Below are 18,596 nucleotides of genomic sequence, written 5' to 3'. Positions count from 1 at the left end.
AAATCGTAAAAGAACTCCGGTCCGAGACCTTAATATTATGGAAATCCGTCGTTCCTTTGTTTCGTTATTCCCCTTGGAAGAATTCGACAAAAATGCACATGCCCAGATCTAGAGAAAGCTGCTTAAGGCCCCGAACCTACACCCCTTTTTTTTAATCACAAGCTATTTTCCACACAAAAATAAGACCATAGCACACCCAGGTCAAAATATACGAAAATGGAAGTTCTGCTGCAGTGCCAAGGTCACATACCAGGGGACCCAAAACCGACCTTGACTTTTGCCTTTCCAACACCTACCCACATACAAAATATCATGATTATCCACCGAGAGGATCTTGAGTTATGCTGACTACAATAGTCCGGAAAACAAACACACACAGACACATACACACTGACACAGACACACACACACGCACGCACGCACGCACACACACACAAACACTCATTATGAATAATAAAAGTTATATGTCACCTAAGTGAGGTTAATTTTGTCAGATGTGAATAGTGCAGAGTGCATGTTAGGTCATCATTCACTAGCCTCTACCAGGCTCCGAGGATCGCTGGGAAAATAGTAGAAATTGGCCAGATAGAGTAGGTAGTATGCTAAGGGTAGTCGGCTACGGATAGAGGGTTAAATAGGCAATCCACGGTGTCTTATCCGTGGATTGCCCATTGGACCCTCTATCCGTAGCTGTGGAGCCCTCGATCTGTGAAGCCTGGTAGAGGCTATCATGTAGATGCCCCAGAGCACTTAATGGGGCAAAATTGCATTTCAAGTACAAAATTCAAATTCGAATTTTAGACTGTTCGATCCGCGGGCCCAGGTCAATAGACCGATCCTGTCGAACACCATATCAAACAATCCATCCAACTGGAATACAAGTATTCTTACACCGATCTTTAGATCAAGAGACAAATGTAATGTTGACAACTACAGAGGGATTGCCATTTCAATTTGTCCACAATGCACTCCCTCTAAACACTCGATTACAGAAATGTGTAGAAAGTTTGGCTTTAGAAAAAAAGTGATCGACCCCCGATAACGTTTTCATTCTCAAACCTCTTATTGAAAATATATACAAAAGAAGGGAAATTATATGTTTGCTTTGCCGACATGAAGAAAGCATTTGACAGTATATAGCGGGATGATCTATTCTACAAATTATCGAATTGTGGTTCTTGTCAGGTCCCTTTGTCTCCACCTGTGGAGTAAGGCAGGGCTGCAATCCTAGTCGATTATTATTAATTACCTATCTTTTATCAATGACCTTCCGCAATGCTTTAATTGTGATAAATGTCACGCAACTGTTATCCTGGGCAGATGACCTTGCCTTGATTTCATTGTATCCAGAGAGAGCTTGCACTCGCAAGAAAGTCCTACTACAAAGACCATGTATCCCGTCTCAAAGCTTCCGACCCTCGACGATGGCACCAGGGAATCATGAACATGGTCAACAAAACCAAACAAGATAGTACGATTGTAATTCCTTGGTTGGAGACAGTCGACAACTCAACGGTGGCGAACATCATCAACGCCAAGTTCGCTGCAGTATCCCAATCCCTCCCTGCGTTGGACACCTGCCAGCTGCCGTCTTTCCTCCCGGCCACACAGCAGCTACCCACACTTCATGTCTGGGATGTGTACCAGAGATTATTGGCCGTAAAGAGAAACAAGGCACCTGGCCCGGACGGCATACCCCCTGAGGTGCTACGGGAATTTGCATGTGAACTTAGTACCCTGTTTTGTCATGTTCTGAACTCATCTTACAAAGAAGGCACAGTTACCCCCAGCCAATGGAAAGAGGCAGTGGTTGAGCCTGTCCCCAAGTCCCAACCAGCCAATCTCGAGCAGTTGAGACCTATATCCTTGACGTCACAGTCTGCCAAGATCGCTGAGTTTTTCGTGACTAAATGGACACATAACGACATCGCGTTCGACCAGAGACAGTTTGGCAGTCTGAAAGGGCGATCGACTGTCCACGCCCTTGTTAACTTGGTAGACAAGCTCTTCAAGGAAATTGAAATCCCATCAACGATCAGCACAGTTATAGCCACAGATTTCTCCAAGGCCTTCGACAGGGTCTATCATAACACTGTTGTTGACAAGCTTTTCTGAGTAAGGGATTAAGACCAGAGTTGGTGCGGTGGGTGTGCAGTTTCATCTCCGACAGTAGGCAGCGTGTGCGTTACCACCAGTCCCTCTCCAACTGGGAAACACTGTCGTGTGGAGTTGCCCAGGGGACTCTCCTTAGCCCCATTTTATTCTTGGTCCTCATCGACGATGCTGCAAGTAACACTACCCATCCTGTCTGGAGATATGTCGATGACATGAACTTGCTTGAGACAAGAACACTTCGCGAGCTTCCCACCCTACAGAATGCCCTTGACGACCTACACCTGTGGACACGGAGGAACTACATGCTGCTGAATGGTGGGAAATGCCTGACAATGCACGTGACTTTCGCCAGAAATCCACCTCCGCCGCCTCCTCTCCGAATTGACGGTATTGAACTAGCAGTCGTTCCGAGCCTCAAAGTGCTTGGTCTGCAGATTCACAGACAAGTGAACAACATGGCAGCGAAGGTGGGCAGAAAACTCTTCCTTCTTGAACGGCTGAAGAAGTTCAACCTGCCTCAAGGGGACTTGGTGGCGATATATATTGGCTACATTAGACCAATAATGGAGTATGTCGTCCCCGTCTGGAACTCCGGCCTGACCAGGCGCCAGTCTGACCAGCTAGAATGGTTGCAGAAAAGGGCGTGTCGCACCATCATGGCCAACGGCTACAACGGTTATCTACATGCACTAGAACTCTCGCCACCAGACGTGAACAATTGTGCCTGAAGTTCTCTAGATCCCTGATGGGACTCTGAGTTCAGGGACTGGCTGCCACCACCTAGGGCTCAGATCACTGGCAGAGTGACTAGGAACAATCACAAATTGAACAAAGCAAACGTCACCATCAGTAATAAAAAAACTTTGAAAATCAATCTGAAATTGCATATAAAAATAGCTTCTACGCAGACAACAATAACAACTAGAACCAACATGCAACCCAAAGTCACTCAGATATGCCAGAAGCTCACTCAGAGGACTGTCCAGTTCGCTGGGCTCTGTCACAGGGTAAAAATGGAAAGCTATTAAATCTCTCCTGCTATGGAAACCTGCTCCATAAGAATCACCTACCAAAGAATTTTCTCCAAAAACAACGACAGGGCCTTAGGTTACCCGAGCATGGCCATGATGGGCAGGGACAAGTGTAAGGTCAACATTCTACTTGGTGGCGATGGCTGAGTGACCGTAATAGGGGGCATCAGTGAGCGCCGAAACACACGAAAAGGTTCTAGTGGAAACACCGCTTGCTTGTTAGTTTGTTTTATTTTAAACTAGAGTTCCACGACCTCATACCTTCGCCATTTGATTTTAACCTTTATGACTGACATATCAGGGGTGTTTGTCATCAATTATAAATCATACCAGTTGATCTTCTTCACCCAAAAAACAAAAGTATGAGCGTAACAAAGAAGGTTATGCTAACAAAGTAACATTTATCATGAATTATGCAAATGGAGTCCTTATTACCATAATTTGATTCAACAATGTTCACATTCACATAACTTCCAAATGACACAAGTATGAAATTTGCCATCCTATGCAAATTAGGTATTCATTTGCATAATTGATATCTATTAATATTTCTCTCTTCTTCAGTTACATATGTCACATGTTTGAGAGTCCTGTCGTGGAATTTGGCCGATGTATAAACTTTCCTCATTAATTATGCAAATTAGATACTGATTTGCATAATAACTATCTAATCATGTACATCATCACTCAAGCTATCTACTTACCAAAAATTATAACCATCCATCAAGCCCTTCTTGAGTTATTCCCTTTCAAAGTCTGAACCAAAACCTGCTCCTGCAGTTCCAAAAAAGCCGCTAGGGGGCCAAAACCTATACCACTTACTCTCTGTGCAAAGAGCTATCTACCACTCAAAAATCAGTTCCATAGCTTGTCCAGAACACGAGATATTGAAACAGGAAGTTCCGCTGCAGTACCGTAACAAGCCGCTAGGGGACCCAAAATCTAATCATTTCCTAGTCTCATCAAGACCTACCCACCTACCAAATATCATGACAATCCATCTAAGCCTTCTCGAGTTATGCTGTACATTACACACACACATACATACAAACGCTACCCTCTGCATAACCTTCTCGGCGAAGGTAATCACAGGTTCATTTCGAATATTTCTCAAGGCTCTGCCTCGTCAACCTGGGTTATATTCTAATCTCAAAAAACTGTCAAGTTGTAGCAGCCATGAAGGAGGTTAAATGTGAATGAAAGGTTACGAGTAAAGGATAACATGGGGATTTGCACAAAGACATATAATGCTAGTCCTTTCATGATAGTCGGATTTCATAACAACCACGGCAGTTTTATGGAATACCAGAGAAGTGTACTTGTAGCGGTAACGATCTGATAATAGCTACATTCATAACCTGTGCGTTTGATGGATGCTTTAAGTGTTTTAAGGCCCTCAGTTATGTGGCATATGGACTATCCTGTCATAATAGATTATTCGCGCAGGGAATCGATATCCATGGCGACGTTAAGTGACGTGTGCGCATTCACAACATCCAATATCCTACCCGTATTACACGGTGACGTTTACACACTTGATTACTGAATGTACTCAAATAGCTCTAGAAAAAATGAAAATTAAAATTATAGTTTGTACCAACTCAATCTAAAAGTGAAAAAGATACAGCGCTCCCAAGGCGTTTGTAAATAAGGGCTTGATTTGACTTGATAAGAACCAGAACACTCTTATTTGCTGTTGAGTCCCCCTTTAAAGATAACCTGCCTTCTTAGATTTCCAAAAGTGACGAAAGCCTTTGTGGGGAAGCTAGAGTCAATTCCATGTCACCGAGAGGGTTTTCAGGTAATATTGCTAATGAGTTCAAACAATTTTAGATAAAAGACTATTCCAGTCAAAATAGTTCTAAATTGTTCAAGCAATCAAGAATGAAAGTTTGAACATGTTTGAACTTATTTATATATGTTGGAACTATTTGGAAAGTAATTGCACAAATATCTCTTTATTTAGAACAATTTTCAAACATCTATGTGATTGTTTCACTGTTCGAACATGTTGGAACAATTTGCATCATTTTTCAAATGGTAGATTTGGGTTATTGCCCCCATAGAAGTAGGTGCTAATCACACTCTATTGTCTGCCCCTGTATATTTTTAGATTTCACGTCTAGACTGTTGTCTTGAGGTGTCTATGCATGGCACCCAGGCCTAATCCCCTATACTTTGAAGGGATGTGTGAATTGCCCTGTTCCCATCCCACTGACCCAGTTATACCTTGTTGTTATAATGTTGGAACATGTAGGAACAAATGATCAACCTCTTTTGCTACAGTTTCGAAAATAATCCAAATAACATGTGCAATGTTAGAAATTTGTCTAACATGTTGGAACACAGCAGAAACTATTTAGAACATCAAATGAATGTGGGAAATTGTTCTAAACAGTAACTTATCTCCCTTAGATTGTTACAAAGGTTTTGCAAATGTTAGAACAAAAGGCAACAAACACCCTCTCGGTAATGTGGAATTGACTCTACATGAGAACAAAAAGGTAATAAGCAGCCTAAGTGGAAACAGCTTCGTAACAAAATCACTAAAACATCCACTCGTCGAAGAAAACCTTCTACAGAAACAAAAGAGAGCACCTCAAAACGACAGATCCAAGAAGGTGGTACAATGCCATCATAGAAATAGCCAACTGCAGCAAAGGACAGCTCTGTGTTGAAGTACCTGCATGGCGTTCCATCTTCATCGCCAAAGGCTGTAGCGAGCGCCATCAATGTCCACTTGGCAGTGGCATCACAGCAGCATGTCCCACTGCAGCTCCAAGATCTCCCAGCGTACCTGCCTGCCCCAGCCCCACCACCCTCTGTCTCTTTCTGGGACATGTGGCATTAAGACTCAAGAAGGTGAAGATCGGAAAGGCCACATTTCCCATAGAATTGCCCATATGGAATTCTGGGGTCACTGCGTGCATCCTGGGCATCATACTACAGAACAACCTTAAGCGGCCCCAAAAAACGTCGAAATGACTGTTGGGAAGGGAAGCAAACGACTTTATATGTTTAGAACATTGTCCAAACATTGCCTTACGACCAAAGATCTAGTACTTGTTTATATCGGCTTCGTGCGTCCGATCTTGGAATATGCATTCCAAATGTGGCATCCGGGATTGACTGTGGCTGAATCTAAGTCAATAGAGACAGTGCAGAAGAGGGCGTGCAAGATTATCTATGGACATAACCACACCCGCTACGGCTCAGCCCTGACAGAAAACACCGTTACACCACTGGCCCAAAGACGACTAGAACTATGCACAAGCTATGCTCGCTCCCTACCGAGATCCCTGATCTTCATAGACTGGCTCCCACCGTCCCGCGAGGCGATCTCCGGCAGAAAGACTCGGTCGTGTAACCGGTTATACACTTTTAAAACAAATACTGCTAGGTTCACTAAGAGCCCCATTTACTACATGGTGATCCTGCTAAACAGTACTGACTAGTAAGATATTGAGATTTTAATTCCGAAGAATGCTGTACTTTTGACGTCTTCTTCTTCTCGTGTCACCACTGGCACTTGTCTGTGACGTGTAACATTGATTTTATCTTTATGTAAATTTGATGCCTTATTGTAAACAAGGCTGTTAATTCAGCCTCAGGGCTGCCATGAGGCCTGTATTTGTTTGCTTGCTGCATAAACCTGTCATCATCATCATCATAATAAGGTCAGCAGACGATACAAATGTTATGTAGGTTGAATGTGGTAAATTCATTCAATGCAAACAATGGAAACTTGTCACGACTTTATGTTTGAAAACCGACCGAAAACGAACAAAAAGTGGCAACTGATCAACAATCATTTGTTTCAAAATGCTGTTAATCAAATGGGTGGCGTTTTGTTGCAAAATAATCAATATCAATTTTTCTTGGCTAGATTACGTGTGTTGTCGCTGAGGCGTGCGCGTTTACAGCGAAACACTTACAAAGAGATCAAAAATGGCGATATTTTTCTCTTTGGTCTTCAGTCCGTCGAAGTCAAATCCGGAGCACAAGTCCGTCGTTTTCGAGTTCGCTGAGTAATTGCGGAGAGTACGAGGCAGCTGGTTAATTTTGCCGTGGGAACTTACAGCTAAGTGAATGTTTCAACTGCTTCTTAGTTAGCATTCAAGTCACAAATTATCAGTGTAATATTTTTTGTCTATGATGAAAGTTAAGAATTTTGGCACCTTTGTAAATTGCTATGATAGCAATGATAGTAAAGACCTGTTTGTGAAAATGGCTTTTTTCATTAAACGTAAGGCCACACCAATTTAATTAGTTGGTTCCCGGAATCGCCGCTTTTTTTTATAGACTACCCTGCATAATACCAGTAAAAGATGGTAGAGGGGTCTCTTTGAAGATTGTTACAAGCCAATCAAAACGTTGAAAATTGTCACATGACATAGAGGAGCCAATCAAAGACTTTATGAATGAGCTATGTAGTCTAGCCATCTTGGACATGTTGGAAGGAAGTAGGGAGCTGTCGGAAGTACGAACTTCAGAAGCCTGGAAGATTAAGCCATTGTTGAATATTTTTGCCATATAAATATCGTTGGAGAGAGACCACAAACTGCAGTGTCCATAATGGCAGTGGAGAGGAACAACACAGTTCGGCAGCATTTGATCGTAAGGATCTTTTTGGGAAGCCATAAATTTGGAACGTATGTTGCAGTGGGAATAAATTTACGGTTGAAAAAAAATTGTTCAGCGCTAAAAGAGGATTAAGTCAGCTCTACTCTTGGATCTTGTACAAATTGACCTAGCATGAATAATGGCAGTAGGCAGGTGGGTTCTATGAAGATAGGACAGTGCTGAATAAAAGTCAGTTGGATGATTATGAGAATTAAACTTCCGTTGCCGTATACTTTTTTTGCTCATGTTTTTTTTAAATACGGATGAACAGTTTCAGGGCAAAATCATCCATATTTATGATCAAGATATTTTCTACCATGACCAATATTTTCCGTAGAAATACTGTCCCCTTATGATGTGTATGATAGCATATTAAAGATGGGTTAAGTTAAATTGATTCTCTTGTTGGTTACTTTTTTCGAGTAGATACCACACATCAAGGAGGTGCATTATATCAAGGAGGTTAAATCCTTGATTATAATATATTTAGCTTTAAACAATTTCTTCCTGTTCAAAAAATGTTAAAATTATTGTGAAGGCCTAAGTGAAAAATACTTGTAGAACGTTATATGCCTGAAATCTTGTGATGACTAGGGGTAAATGTCGGTTTGGCTTATTATAAATCAGGTCCAATTTCAGTTTTATTCAGGTCCTCATGTTCAACTTCATCTCCAGAAAACTAAACCAACAGTTACAGAAAGAGACTAATGTGTATTAAGGCTAATATAATCTAGCTTGATTTAGGGTTGCTTTTTTTAACCGTTTTTGGGAGATGACGTACTAGTAATATAATGTCTATACAGAATGTTCTAACGTTATAGGTTTGTACTTCGTTCAGTTTTTTTGGACTCAGTTTTGGACTTTCAGGTATTTTGGATGTGGTTCTTGGATGTTGTACAGGTTTCGAATGAGACCCAGTGAACCGGTATCCACCCCTACACTAGACGTGTGTATTTATTTTGTGTCTTTCTTTTACACAAGTAACTAATTAAATTGGTGTGGCCTCATATTAAAATAAAAAGACGGACCACAAAATTACGAGAATAAAATAGACAGCAAAAGCTCAATCTTGCAACAAACTCAGAAATGGTTAGACATATAAACAAATTCGTAGTAGGAACTTTTTCTCAATTGAGTACGACACATTAAGATATACGCCTGGGTCCCAAACGGTCCCCATTCGGAAGGATTACAGAATTTTGGAAACCACTACCCCCCCAAGTTCCTTTTTCCCGTTATCATAATAACCATGGCTGTTGAGCAACTATAGAGCTGTGAAAAATATGAGAAAAAAAATCGATATTTGACTAGTTCCACCTTACAGATATTTGTGTATGGAGCTCACGATCGCATGTATCGATATACAACACATATCGTAGCGTGAACACCGCCACGAAACACCGTTATACACACGTTTCAAACACACAATCGCAAACGCAAACAGACTCACAAAAACAAAAACGTCAACACGTACAGACACCAGGTAACACACAAAAACACACATTGATACAAACACATGCACACACACACACACAAAAAAAACACACACACACACACACACACACACATACATACACAAGAACACAAATCACATACCCGGACGCACATATATAAAAACACAGAAATATAACAACAAGGTAGACACTAAAAACAATTACCTTGGCGGAGATTGATTGTTAATTTTAAGTGAAGTTCAACGGTCGGACGTGTAGCTTAATGTTTAGAACATTCCGCTGTTAAACGAGTGGACCCGAGTTCGATCCCGGGCGGCCCCCAGACATGTTTGGACATGCGCCCCGACGTTGTGCCCTTGGGAAAGGTACTCTAGACAAATTTCCTCACTTCACTCAGGTGTAAATGAGTAACTAACTTTCGTTAGGGACGTCCCTTGGATAGGACATTAAATGGGGGTCCGTGTTTGAGGAGAGTCACACCTTGAGCACGTAGAAGAACCCACCACATCTTTCGAAAAAGAGTAGGGGCATGCCCCAATATGAGTCGATCAAAACATTCCGGCCTAAATGGGGTAGGGAATTTCCCGAGCAGCCTTCGTAGGGCCACAGCAAGTAAATTCTATGGATAGCATCGGCTGCAGACTCGAAATTTAGTGCGCGCGGGCGAAAAAAAAACAAGGCGGGTGAAAGAACCCAAATATCCACATTTTTCAACTTGAATAGCATAAAGCATGTAAGAAGAATTTAAGCGATAAAGGTGGTATGACAACCAACAAGTCGGATGTCAACATTTAAATCATTATAAATTTAGAGCCGGGTTTGTATATCACTTCAAGAACGCAGGACAAGGTTTCCCGTACACTGGGCGTTTCCCGTACATTTCATGTCTCCTGGGTCATGAGGCGGACTGACTGTGACCACATAATACCGCTCTGTCTCAACTGAAGTTCTCTCTGCTATTGCTGTCCTGACTGCCTGACTGAATTGCCGTGCCTCAGAAATTCCCCGTCTTTTCATTCTGTCTTCAACAGGCAATTGTCTACTAAAACTTCATGACATTAGTTACTTCATCTGACCCTGTTATAGGATTTGTTAGTAGTTCGATTCATTCAAGAATAACACATAGGTTTACACGTTGTTGATAATAATGGCACAGTAATTACAGAATTCCAATTACAAGTTTGGTATGGGGGCTGCACTGTGTCCTCCTAGGATCCTGTAAGTTGGTGACGAAGAGCAATCTTATTACCGCTGCTATACACAGTAATTGAACAACACATTTTTACGGATTTGTAACATTCCTACATGTGCAAATGCTTTTTACGACATCTAGAACGTATAAAACAACACGATAGACAGTGAAAACATTCCGCTGTCAAACGAGGGGACCCGAGTTCGATCCCGGCTTGCCTTAGTCCGGGCAAGCCGCCCGATATGATAATGATGATGAGAACGTTTTTGCGATGGAGCTGACAGACGTTTGAGACATATTGCCCCTCTTTCGGCCTTTATTGACCATTGCCGGAGGGTAAGAAATGCTTGTTTTTTATTTCAAAATCAGGCAAAAATCAATGCGCGCGCTGATGTCATCCATAAAATTTACTTGCTGTGGCCTAACCCCTGCTTCTCCTAATGGGTCAGTAAAGTCATGCTTGTCTCGAGCATTGATGTTTTTGACCTAGGGTAAAGAGATGCTGCTACACTAAGAATAAGTTCAGTGCTTAGATGATTGGCCCCCTACGGACTTGCACTGAGCGAGTTCGTTGAAAAAAGTTTCTCGTTGGTTAGAGGGCCAAGACAGTGGCTTATGATCTGTTTGTACTGTGAACCGCCGTCCGTATAGGCCTTATCTGAACTAGCTCGAGCTCTATGGATGTCTCAGGTACAAATACCAAAGCATTCTATCATGAACCTTCCCTAGAAGGCAGATTAATTCTAGATGTGTGGCCTAAGGCTGACCTACTTATTGTTTATTGTTTATTGTTAAAACGACATCCATTAGTGAATTACACTTCACTGAGAGGGGGTCTGGCTTATCTAATTGACCTGGGCCTGACAGTCAATAATTAGGACCCCCCCATGGTATGTACAGATGGTTTCGCATGCGTGTGATATTCAACAGATACATTCGTGGAGTTCTCGGAATATTTGGCAAATAGCCACATAATATTCTGTTCGTCTCGTTCCTGAAACGCCGCAAAAAGGTGCAAACATAACTAGAGTTTCACGACATTTTGTTTTCGCCAAATGATTTTAGCCCTTCCTAATGATGGTCTAAGATGTTAGTTATACCAGTGCACAAGAAAGGTAGCAAGATGGACCCCGCTAACTACCGGGCCATATCGCTCCCAGGTAAGGTTTTTCCAGAATACTCCTAGACAGAATGAAGGATAGAACAGACACCCACTTTAAGGAGTCCCAATTTGGTTTAAGAAGTGGAAGAGGCACAGTAGATGCCATATTTGTTGTAAGACAAATCCTAGAGAAAGCAAGAGAGAGAAAGGTCAACTTACACTTGCACTTCATTGACTTTAAGGCTGCTTTTGATACTATTTGGAGAAAGGCATTGTGGAAAATGATGAGGGCAATAGGAGTAGATGGTAAAATTGTAAACATAGTAGAAGAGTTGTATAAGAACACACAGTGTGCAATTACAATTAACCGTCAAATCACAAATTGGTTCCAAGTTGGATTGGGGGTCAAAAAGGGGTGCCTTATGTCCCCAGTTCTCTTCAATATTTTCCTGGAGTTTGTAATGGATGAGCTGAAAAGTCTTGATCCTACCTTTCAGCTTCATGATAAACTATCCACAGAGGAAAGGTATGCAGATAACACTTATCGCAGCAATATTCAGTAAACTGCAGCTCTCAACACATGAGCTAGAAGCTACATGCAAGAAGTGGGGTCTAAAAGTGAATGCTGCAAAGTGTAAAGTCATTTCCAATGAAACAGAAGAAAACATTTGCATAGAGGGTACAGTAGTAGAGAAGGTCTCAGAATTTGTTTTCCTTGGTAGTGTTGTTCCCGGTACCACACATGACATCTAGAGAAGGTTAGCACTTGCAGCCTCAGCATTTGGTCGACTAAGAAAAACAGTTTGGAACCGCAATTCTCTGCATCACGCTCCGTGATCGCATACCAAATGTTGAAATCAGAGCCAAACTCGGGGTTAAAAAGACCATCGTGGAAATGGTAAAGACGAGAAGGCTGAGGTGGTTTGGTCACGTCATAAGACGACCCCCACAAACACTAGTGTACAAAGCCTTGTGACAGCCAGGAGTTCGCTACCCCCAGACCCCGGGGAAGACCACCGAAGAGATAGAAAGACGAAATTGTGAAGGACACGGGCTTAAACAGTCGGGAAGCAGAGGCTAGGGCAAGGGACAGGACTGCTTGGAGGAACCTCCTGGAAAGCAAGGGGCCAGTTTCTGGCCTGAGCACGTAGGCAGGCAGGCAGAATGATGTATTATGGGTGTTTCTAATCTATTATACAGTAAGGTCATTATTTGAACAAATTATATCATCTGAACATCTTCTCCACCCAAATAGCAGAAGTTGTCTTCAGCATGACAGTATTATCTTAATAAAGAAGGACTCACTAACCGTAAGTCACTTTTCAGCCTCCAGCCTAATTAACTGCTGCCCCGACTTTCATGCATAGTACCCGCTTACCTGATGTTTTTTTCTCCGGAATTGCTGACATGTTTTGGTGGTGCATATCAGTAAGATACGATCTGACCACATTCACTTCACATATACCTTATCCATATCTCAATATTAATATAATAAGCACTTGACAAGATAACTACCTTTAAACACTATGTGCATCGCAAAGACATCCTTTTTTAAGACAAATTTGGTATGTACGTATTCAGCGAAGACCACTCTACAACATCCCGTTGAGGCTATGTCTACTACTATAATCAGAACAAATATTTTTCATAATATGTTAAAAGATTTGACAAAAATAGGCCATTGGAAATATTCATGAAGGCATAGCTAAGCACTGGAATCCTTCACAACAATGGTCTCAACGAGAGATTGTTGTGCAACATGTGCTCTTTCCATCCATGTTTTTTGTAAGTTGGAATGACATTATCTGAACATGCACCACATGATTAAAAAATAGACTACAAAATAAGGACTTTTGGCATCCCCAGATGTGAAATGTGATCTCTTTGTTATGATTTGTGAACAATATGGCCAATCAGGTTGTTGACAAAGCACCCTCACAGTAGGAGAGCAGACTACCTGGGCAGAACAATGGCTTGTTCACGCTTGTTCAAAGCTTTACCTGGCAGTGGCTTACCTGCCAGACACAGTATGGCTTGGTTTTAAAAATCAAATAATACACAAACATGGTCTCAAGCATAGGTGGCGTATAAACAATCATTCTCTTTATGTTATCTCAAAGTTTTAAAGTACAACATACATACACATGCGGTTGCTAAGAAATTTTTTGCTATGTATGTCCAAACACTGGGACTCGGTCCATATGATAAAAGCTCTGAGACGTTGATGACCTCGCCTGATACAACATTTCTCAGTCAGTGCAGAGAAACAAAACAGAAGGGGGGTGGCATTGCTCCCCTGGTTTGTTGGCATGTCCGTCTCTATTGATTCGAGTCTTGGATCCCCTTTTCATCAATTTTTGTAAAAACGTATCTTACGCAATTTGCAAGCAGCTACGGTTTTTTAAGTCAAGGAAATCTCATTATTGCACTCATGGTACAAGATCGTAACGTTACAGGTTTACACAACGGGAAGTGCAGTTTCTATCTCCTCTTGAACGCCAATCAACCCTGTTCTATCTGGCAACTTTTATATGTTTAATATGTCTGGCTAAGTATTTCAAGTCATTTAAAACAACTGTTCGGTGTGAATCTATCAATTTATTTGACGTGTGTGTTTTACAGTCGATATGTGTATCTACCCAACTTCAAGAGAAGTTAAATATGCTAGAAATAGTTTGTAGACACGGGAAAACGTTTTAAAATTGAACCCATTGTTGATTTCTTAGAATACACATCCTAGCTTGGTTTTCCAGACAGCCATATATGAAGCTCATTCACACTCCCCAGGGTGCCAGGTAGCAGCCTGGCCTGTCCAGCGGCACCCCACCTGAAAAGTTTTCACAGTAGGTGGAGAGGGGGTAATTATTGAACAATGGGGAAAATGTGTGAAAATTGCGGTCAAAGGTGGTTGCTATGTGTTGCTAGGGTAGCCAACGCCCATTTCAGTGAACTGCCAGAAAGTGACTTACGGTTAGTGAGGATATTCTAGCATTTTCAAAACAATGCTTAACAAACTTTGGCCTCTTTTTCAAGCTACCGTCATGCCAAATATTTGGTGGTTTAAGTCAAAGCGGATCTATTTCTGTAACTTGCCGTGTTAAACCCCTTTATCATTAAGGTAACTGTGGCTGACATGTGGACAGAATCTGATTGAAATCTATACTGAATGAAATAAATTCACTTCTTGTTTATTTATATTTGAGTTTGGGTCATTGTTTTGATTCTTCATCATTATGTTTTGGCTAAATATTTCTAGCCTATTACGTTATCGTTATTTCAGTTATTATCTAACTCAGGATTTCTGTTTGATGAATAGTTATATTTTTAAGTTAATTCCTGTATTATTTGTTATTATTTGAATTTCTATTGTTGTTATGTACGATTATGTAAGGGGTTGAACCCCCCAGGAATCGTTGAAAAACGCCGCCAGGCGATACTGTATTCCTGGTTAAATAAATAAACAAACAAACAAAAACATCAAGAAATTTAAAAAAAGCGCAATCATCCAAACCAAGAAAAATTCAACAAACGTTTGCAATCGACACAATCAGAGTTCCAAACCGTCACTTGGAGACCAGCGATGAGCTGAAGCCCTCGCATCGCGTGTTGTATTCTTACAATCCAACTGCTAATCTGTGATTACAGCGGTTTAGATGTTATCATTACTTATATGGACAACAACATTGAAACTAGCCTTTAAGGCATACACATAGTGTTTAGTGATGTCACTATCGATCCAGTTTTTGAATTATGTGATAGATCGGCAACAGGTGTCATCGCATGAATTCGCAAAATGATAGAATGAATTCAATGAAAATACCATGCAATTGTACATATCACCACATTCGGAGTAGCTGGTGAATTCACTTGACTACAATAGATGACAAAATAAAACATAAAAGAATGAGACTAAATGGCTTTTTATCTTCTATTTAAAGGCTGTGATATTCCACGTCTACTCGTCCCGAATATAACGTCAGTTAGTATAAGCATCGCGGCGGCCATTCCAATTTTTTATGTTGATATAAATATCATTGCGTATAATAGGGTTTGATAAGAAATATAATAGCGACGAATTCCATACAAATTTCCACATGACAAAAGACAAGTAAACACCTTTTCAGCAACTAGTTTGCCCCATCCACAATTATCAAATGTGAACAAAAAAGGAAATAAAAACAACGCCTGGCCTTCTATAACAACATTAACGTGACGCGCATGACGTTAGGACATAGTCATGATAATTTGTATGATTGACCCATTTCTTTTATCATTATATAGAGACTTCAAAACTAGTTCTCCTTCCGCATTCTTTAAATTCTCCACAAAAAGGACAAACTCGCCAATGGGAGAATAACAAAGGTACATTATGTGCCCGTACCTTGAAAGGATGGTATTGAATTTAAAGCCACTTGGAAGAGGGAAGGAAGAAAGAAGTTATCGAAGGTTGACTCTAGATCTGTGGCATTGAAAAGTCACAATCCCTGACGAATTACGGGTAGAAATCAACGGCTTATTTACTTGATACCTTTACTGTGAGAAGACGAATCGATGAATTACTTGGAAATGTAATATTACATTCACGAAAGAGGCTATTGGTTTTGGTAAGTGTCAAGCTGCATATCTTCGACCTGACATCGTCCCGTGGTGTACGGTTCCAGAAATAAAACGTTATTCACTTTGTCACGAAATGCTCTAGATATGATGTTTTACGTAATAAGTTATTCACATTTCTCAATTCAAGTGCAGCAGAAATTTAAAAGCCTCGATGCAATAGTCAGATTTGAATATATCTGTCGATGCAACAACTCCCACAATTCAAAGATAGGTAAATATATAAACGACTGCTTTATTGTTAGAAAAATATCGAAAGTCATGAATAGACCCACTCGATTGTAACATTACGTCAAAGACTTATGCTAGCCCTTATTGTTTTAGTAATCAGGATGTTAAGTCTTTATTCTATACTGCTATTTTTTACTATGTTAAATAGTTGTTGCCATACATCATGCTGCCTACGAGTGTCGTGCAATAAAGTCCTTCGATAAAACCTCAGCCCTTAATGGCACGTACAAGTGGACGTCACGTGAACAGGTTTACAGGGACCTTAGACCTATGCAAGCTTGCCCTCTGATAAAGAACGTTTCCGTTATCTTCATCATGAAAACTGAGCCATTGGGGAAATTATAGCTATTCTAAACGAGTCTCCTGATACGTAATCTAACACTCTGCCCTTGAGACTTCGATGCAGGTCAAATATGACACAATGCACTCCAGCGCTTTGGCAGCAAGGCACGGCCTGGCCTGTTTATGACGGCCAACCAGAAAACAGAAACATAACACCTTTGCTGTAGACATGTAGTGAAGAAGTCTGATAAGGGTAAGGAAGTTGTAAATCTCATGATGAATTAATGATAGTGTCTAAAAGCGACATGAATGTAGGCCTGTTTGGAGCAAGCTGAGCGGGTAAAATAAATACCTTCTTCTCATTCATGTAATTGCTGTCCATGCACGAGCGCATTAGTAAATGTTTACATTGATATTTCTTGCTGTCGCCTAGATCAGAACTGCAGACCAGATAATGCCTTACTAGTAGTCTTTTAAGGAATTGTAATTCGATGAAGAACACAGATGGCTACGTATTTGGTGTTTCCAACTGCGATGGTATTCTTGTTTACTGTATTGAATCGGTTCTTTTTTAATCGTTCTCAAGAGGTACCTGAAAAACGACTGACGTTCATGCACCCCTGGCAAAATAAATGAAATGGCTCGTGTCACATTAATTAAAAAATGTATCTGACAGGTACCGTTTGATAACATTTGGTTCGACAGATATTTGTGATATGTCACATTCATTTACATAGCTCATTGGTTCCTGAACCCACATACAGCAGGGACGTTGAAAACAGACGAACAATGGTGAACAATTGTTTCCACAATATGACCTGTATCGAGCAGGGAAAGGTAATGGCATAAATAGAATAAGAATCTAACAGGATACCAATCAATTTTCTTTAAATATGCTGATGTCGCTGTTATCTAAGAAATAAGGTCGCTTAATTAGACGAGCAAAAGCATAAATAGATCATTTTTAGTGCTCAGGATAACAGCCCTTCATTGTTAAACCACTCTGTATAATTAGTTATTGTCGTTATTATTCCTCGCACATCGCAGCTCTCTGCATGGCACTTCTTATCGGACACCGAAGACAGAATAACACGGTCCCGTGCTTTCAAGAAAACCTCTCCTGAGATATCGAATGGAAATTCAGGATCACCTACCTACATCTGCCGGGTGGTATACATTCAGATACAGACAGTCTTCATCCATACTCGTCATTAACGGCTTCATGGCCTTCCACTTCCTTTTCATGGACGGCCGTACGAGCTGAGACTCTGGCAGATCTAGTGGCTGTGGGCATACGGGTGCAAAGTGCGTACAGTTCCGCACAATTTTCCATTTCTCTGGTTTTTCCGGCGGCCTGAAGCGAAGGTCTTTGACGGGTGCACGCGCGTAGGGTATCCCGAGGAACTGCATGACATCTTGTAGGTTTGGGTTGTACTGGTGCATGCGGACCCGCTTGCCGACAATGGGCCCGTACTTGGTGTGCACCAGAGGCCGATCATCACTATTGCAACAGGAGACGTGCAGAAGGATGAGCAGAATCCAGATGGGGGCCAGAGATGACGAATACATGATGTAAGCCGATTTCCCGTCACCTGTAGCTTCCACACACCTGTAAACCCTGCGTCAACAGCCGCCTCTGCTGTCTGCAAAGCATAACAGCCAACACGATCCTTAAATATGATCACACCGGAAGCTGACGGAGAGTTGCTGGGAAGTACTGCATTACGTATGCCACTCACGCAGGCACCATGAATCATTGAGCAGGCAGTGGTGGATTCATTAGGACGGCCCGAGTCGCCGCACTGGCCTCGAGTCCATAATTTTACATCGATACGTCTCTGCATTATCCAGAAATAAACTATATCCATTATCCTGAAATTTCCTTTAGTGGTTATGCAGTAAGATACACTGAATAGCAGTCAATTATGTCTATCGTATAGCGATCGTCAGAA

The 18,596-nt window shown here is 41.3% G+C and overlaps 1 protein-coding gene across 1 annotated transcript in view; it reads right to left on the bottom strand.

Moving 5' to 3' along the window:
- The window catches only part of LOC136423266 (neuroligin-4, X-linked-like), a 62,691-nt gene extending 44,323 nt beyond the window's left edge, over positions 1 to 18,368 (bottom strand). Inside the window, exon 1 of the mRNA XM_066411387.1 lies at positions 17,799 to 18,368. Within this exon, the coding sequence (XP_066267484.1) occupies positions 17,799 to 18,213 (415 nt within the window). The 5' untranslated portion in view covers positions 18,214 to 18,368. The remainder of the gene's footprint in view (positions 1 to 17,798) is intronic.
- Between the last annotated feature and the right edge of the window lie 228 nt (positions 18,369 to 18,596).

This window comes from Branchiostoma lanceolatum, chromosome 17, assembly GCF_035083965.1.
Source record: "Branchiostoma lanceolatum isolate klBraLanc5 chromosome 17, klBraLanc5.hap2, whole genome shotgun sequence".
NCBI classification, from domain to species: domain Eukaryota; kingdom Metazoa; phylum Chordata; class Leptocardii; order Amphioxiformes; family Branchiostomatidae; genus Branchiostoma; species Branchiostoma lanceolatum.
Note: the sequence above shows the minus strand (reverse complement) of the source record. Positions and strands in the feature narration are given on the sequence as shown.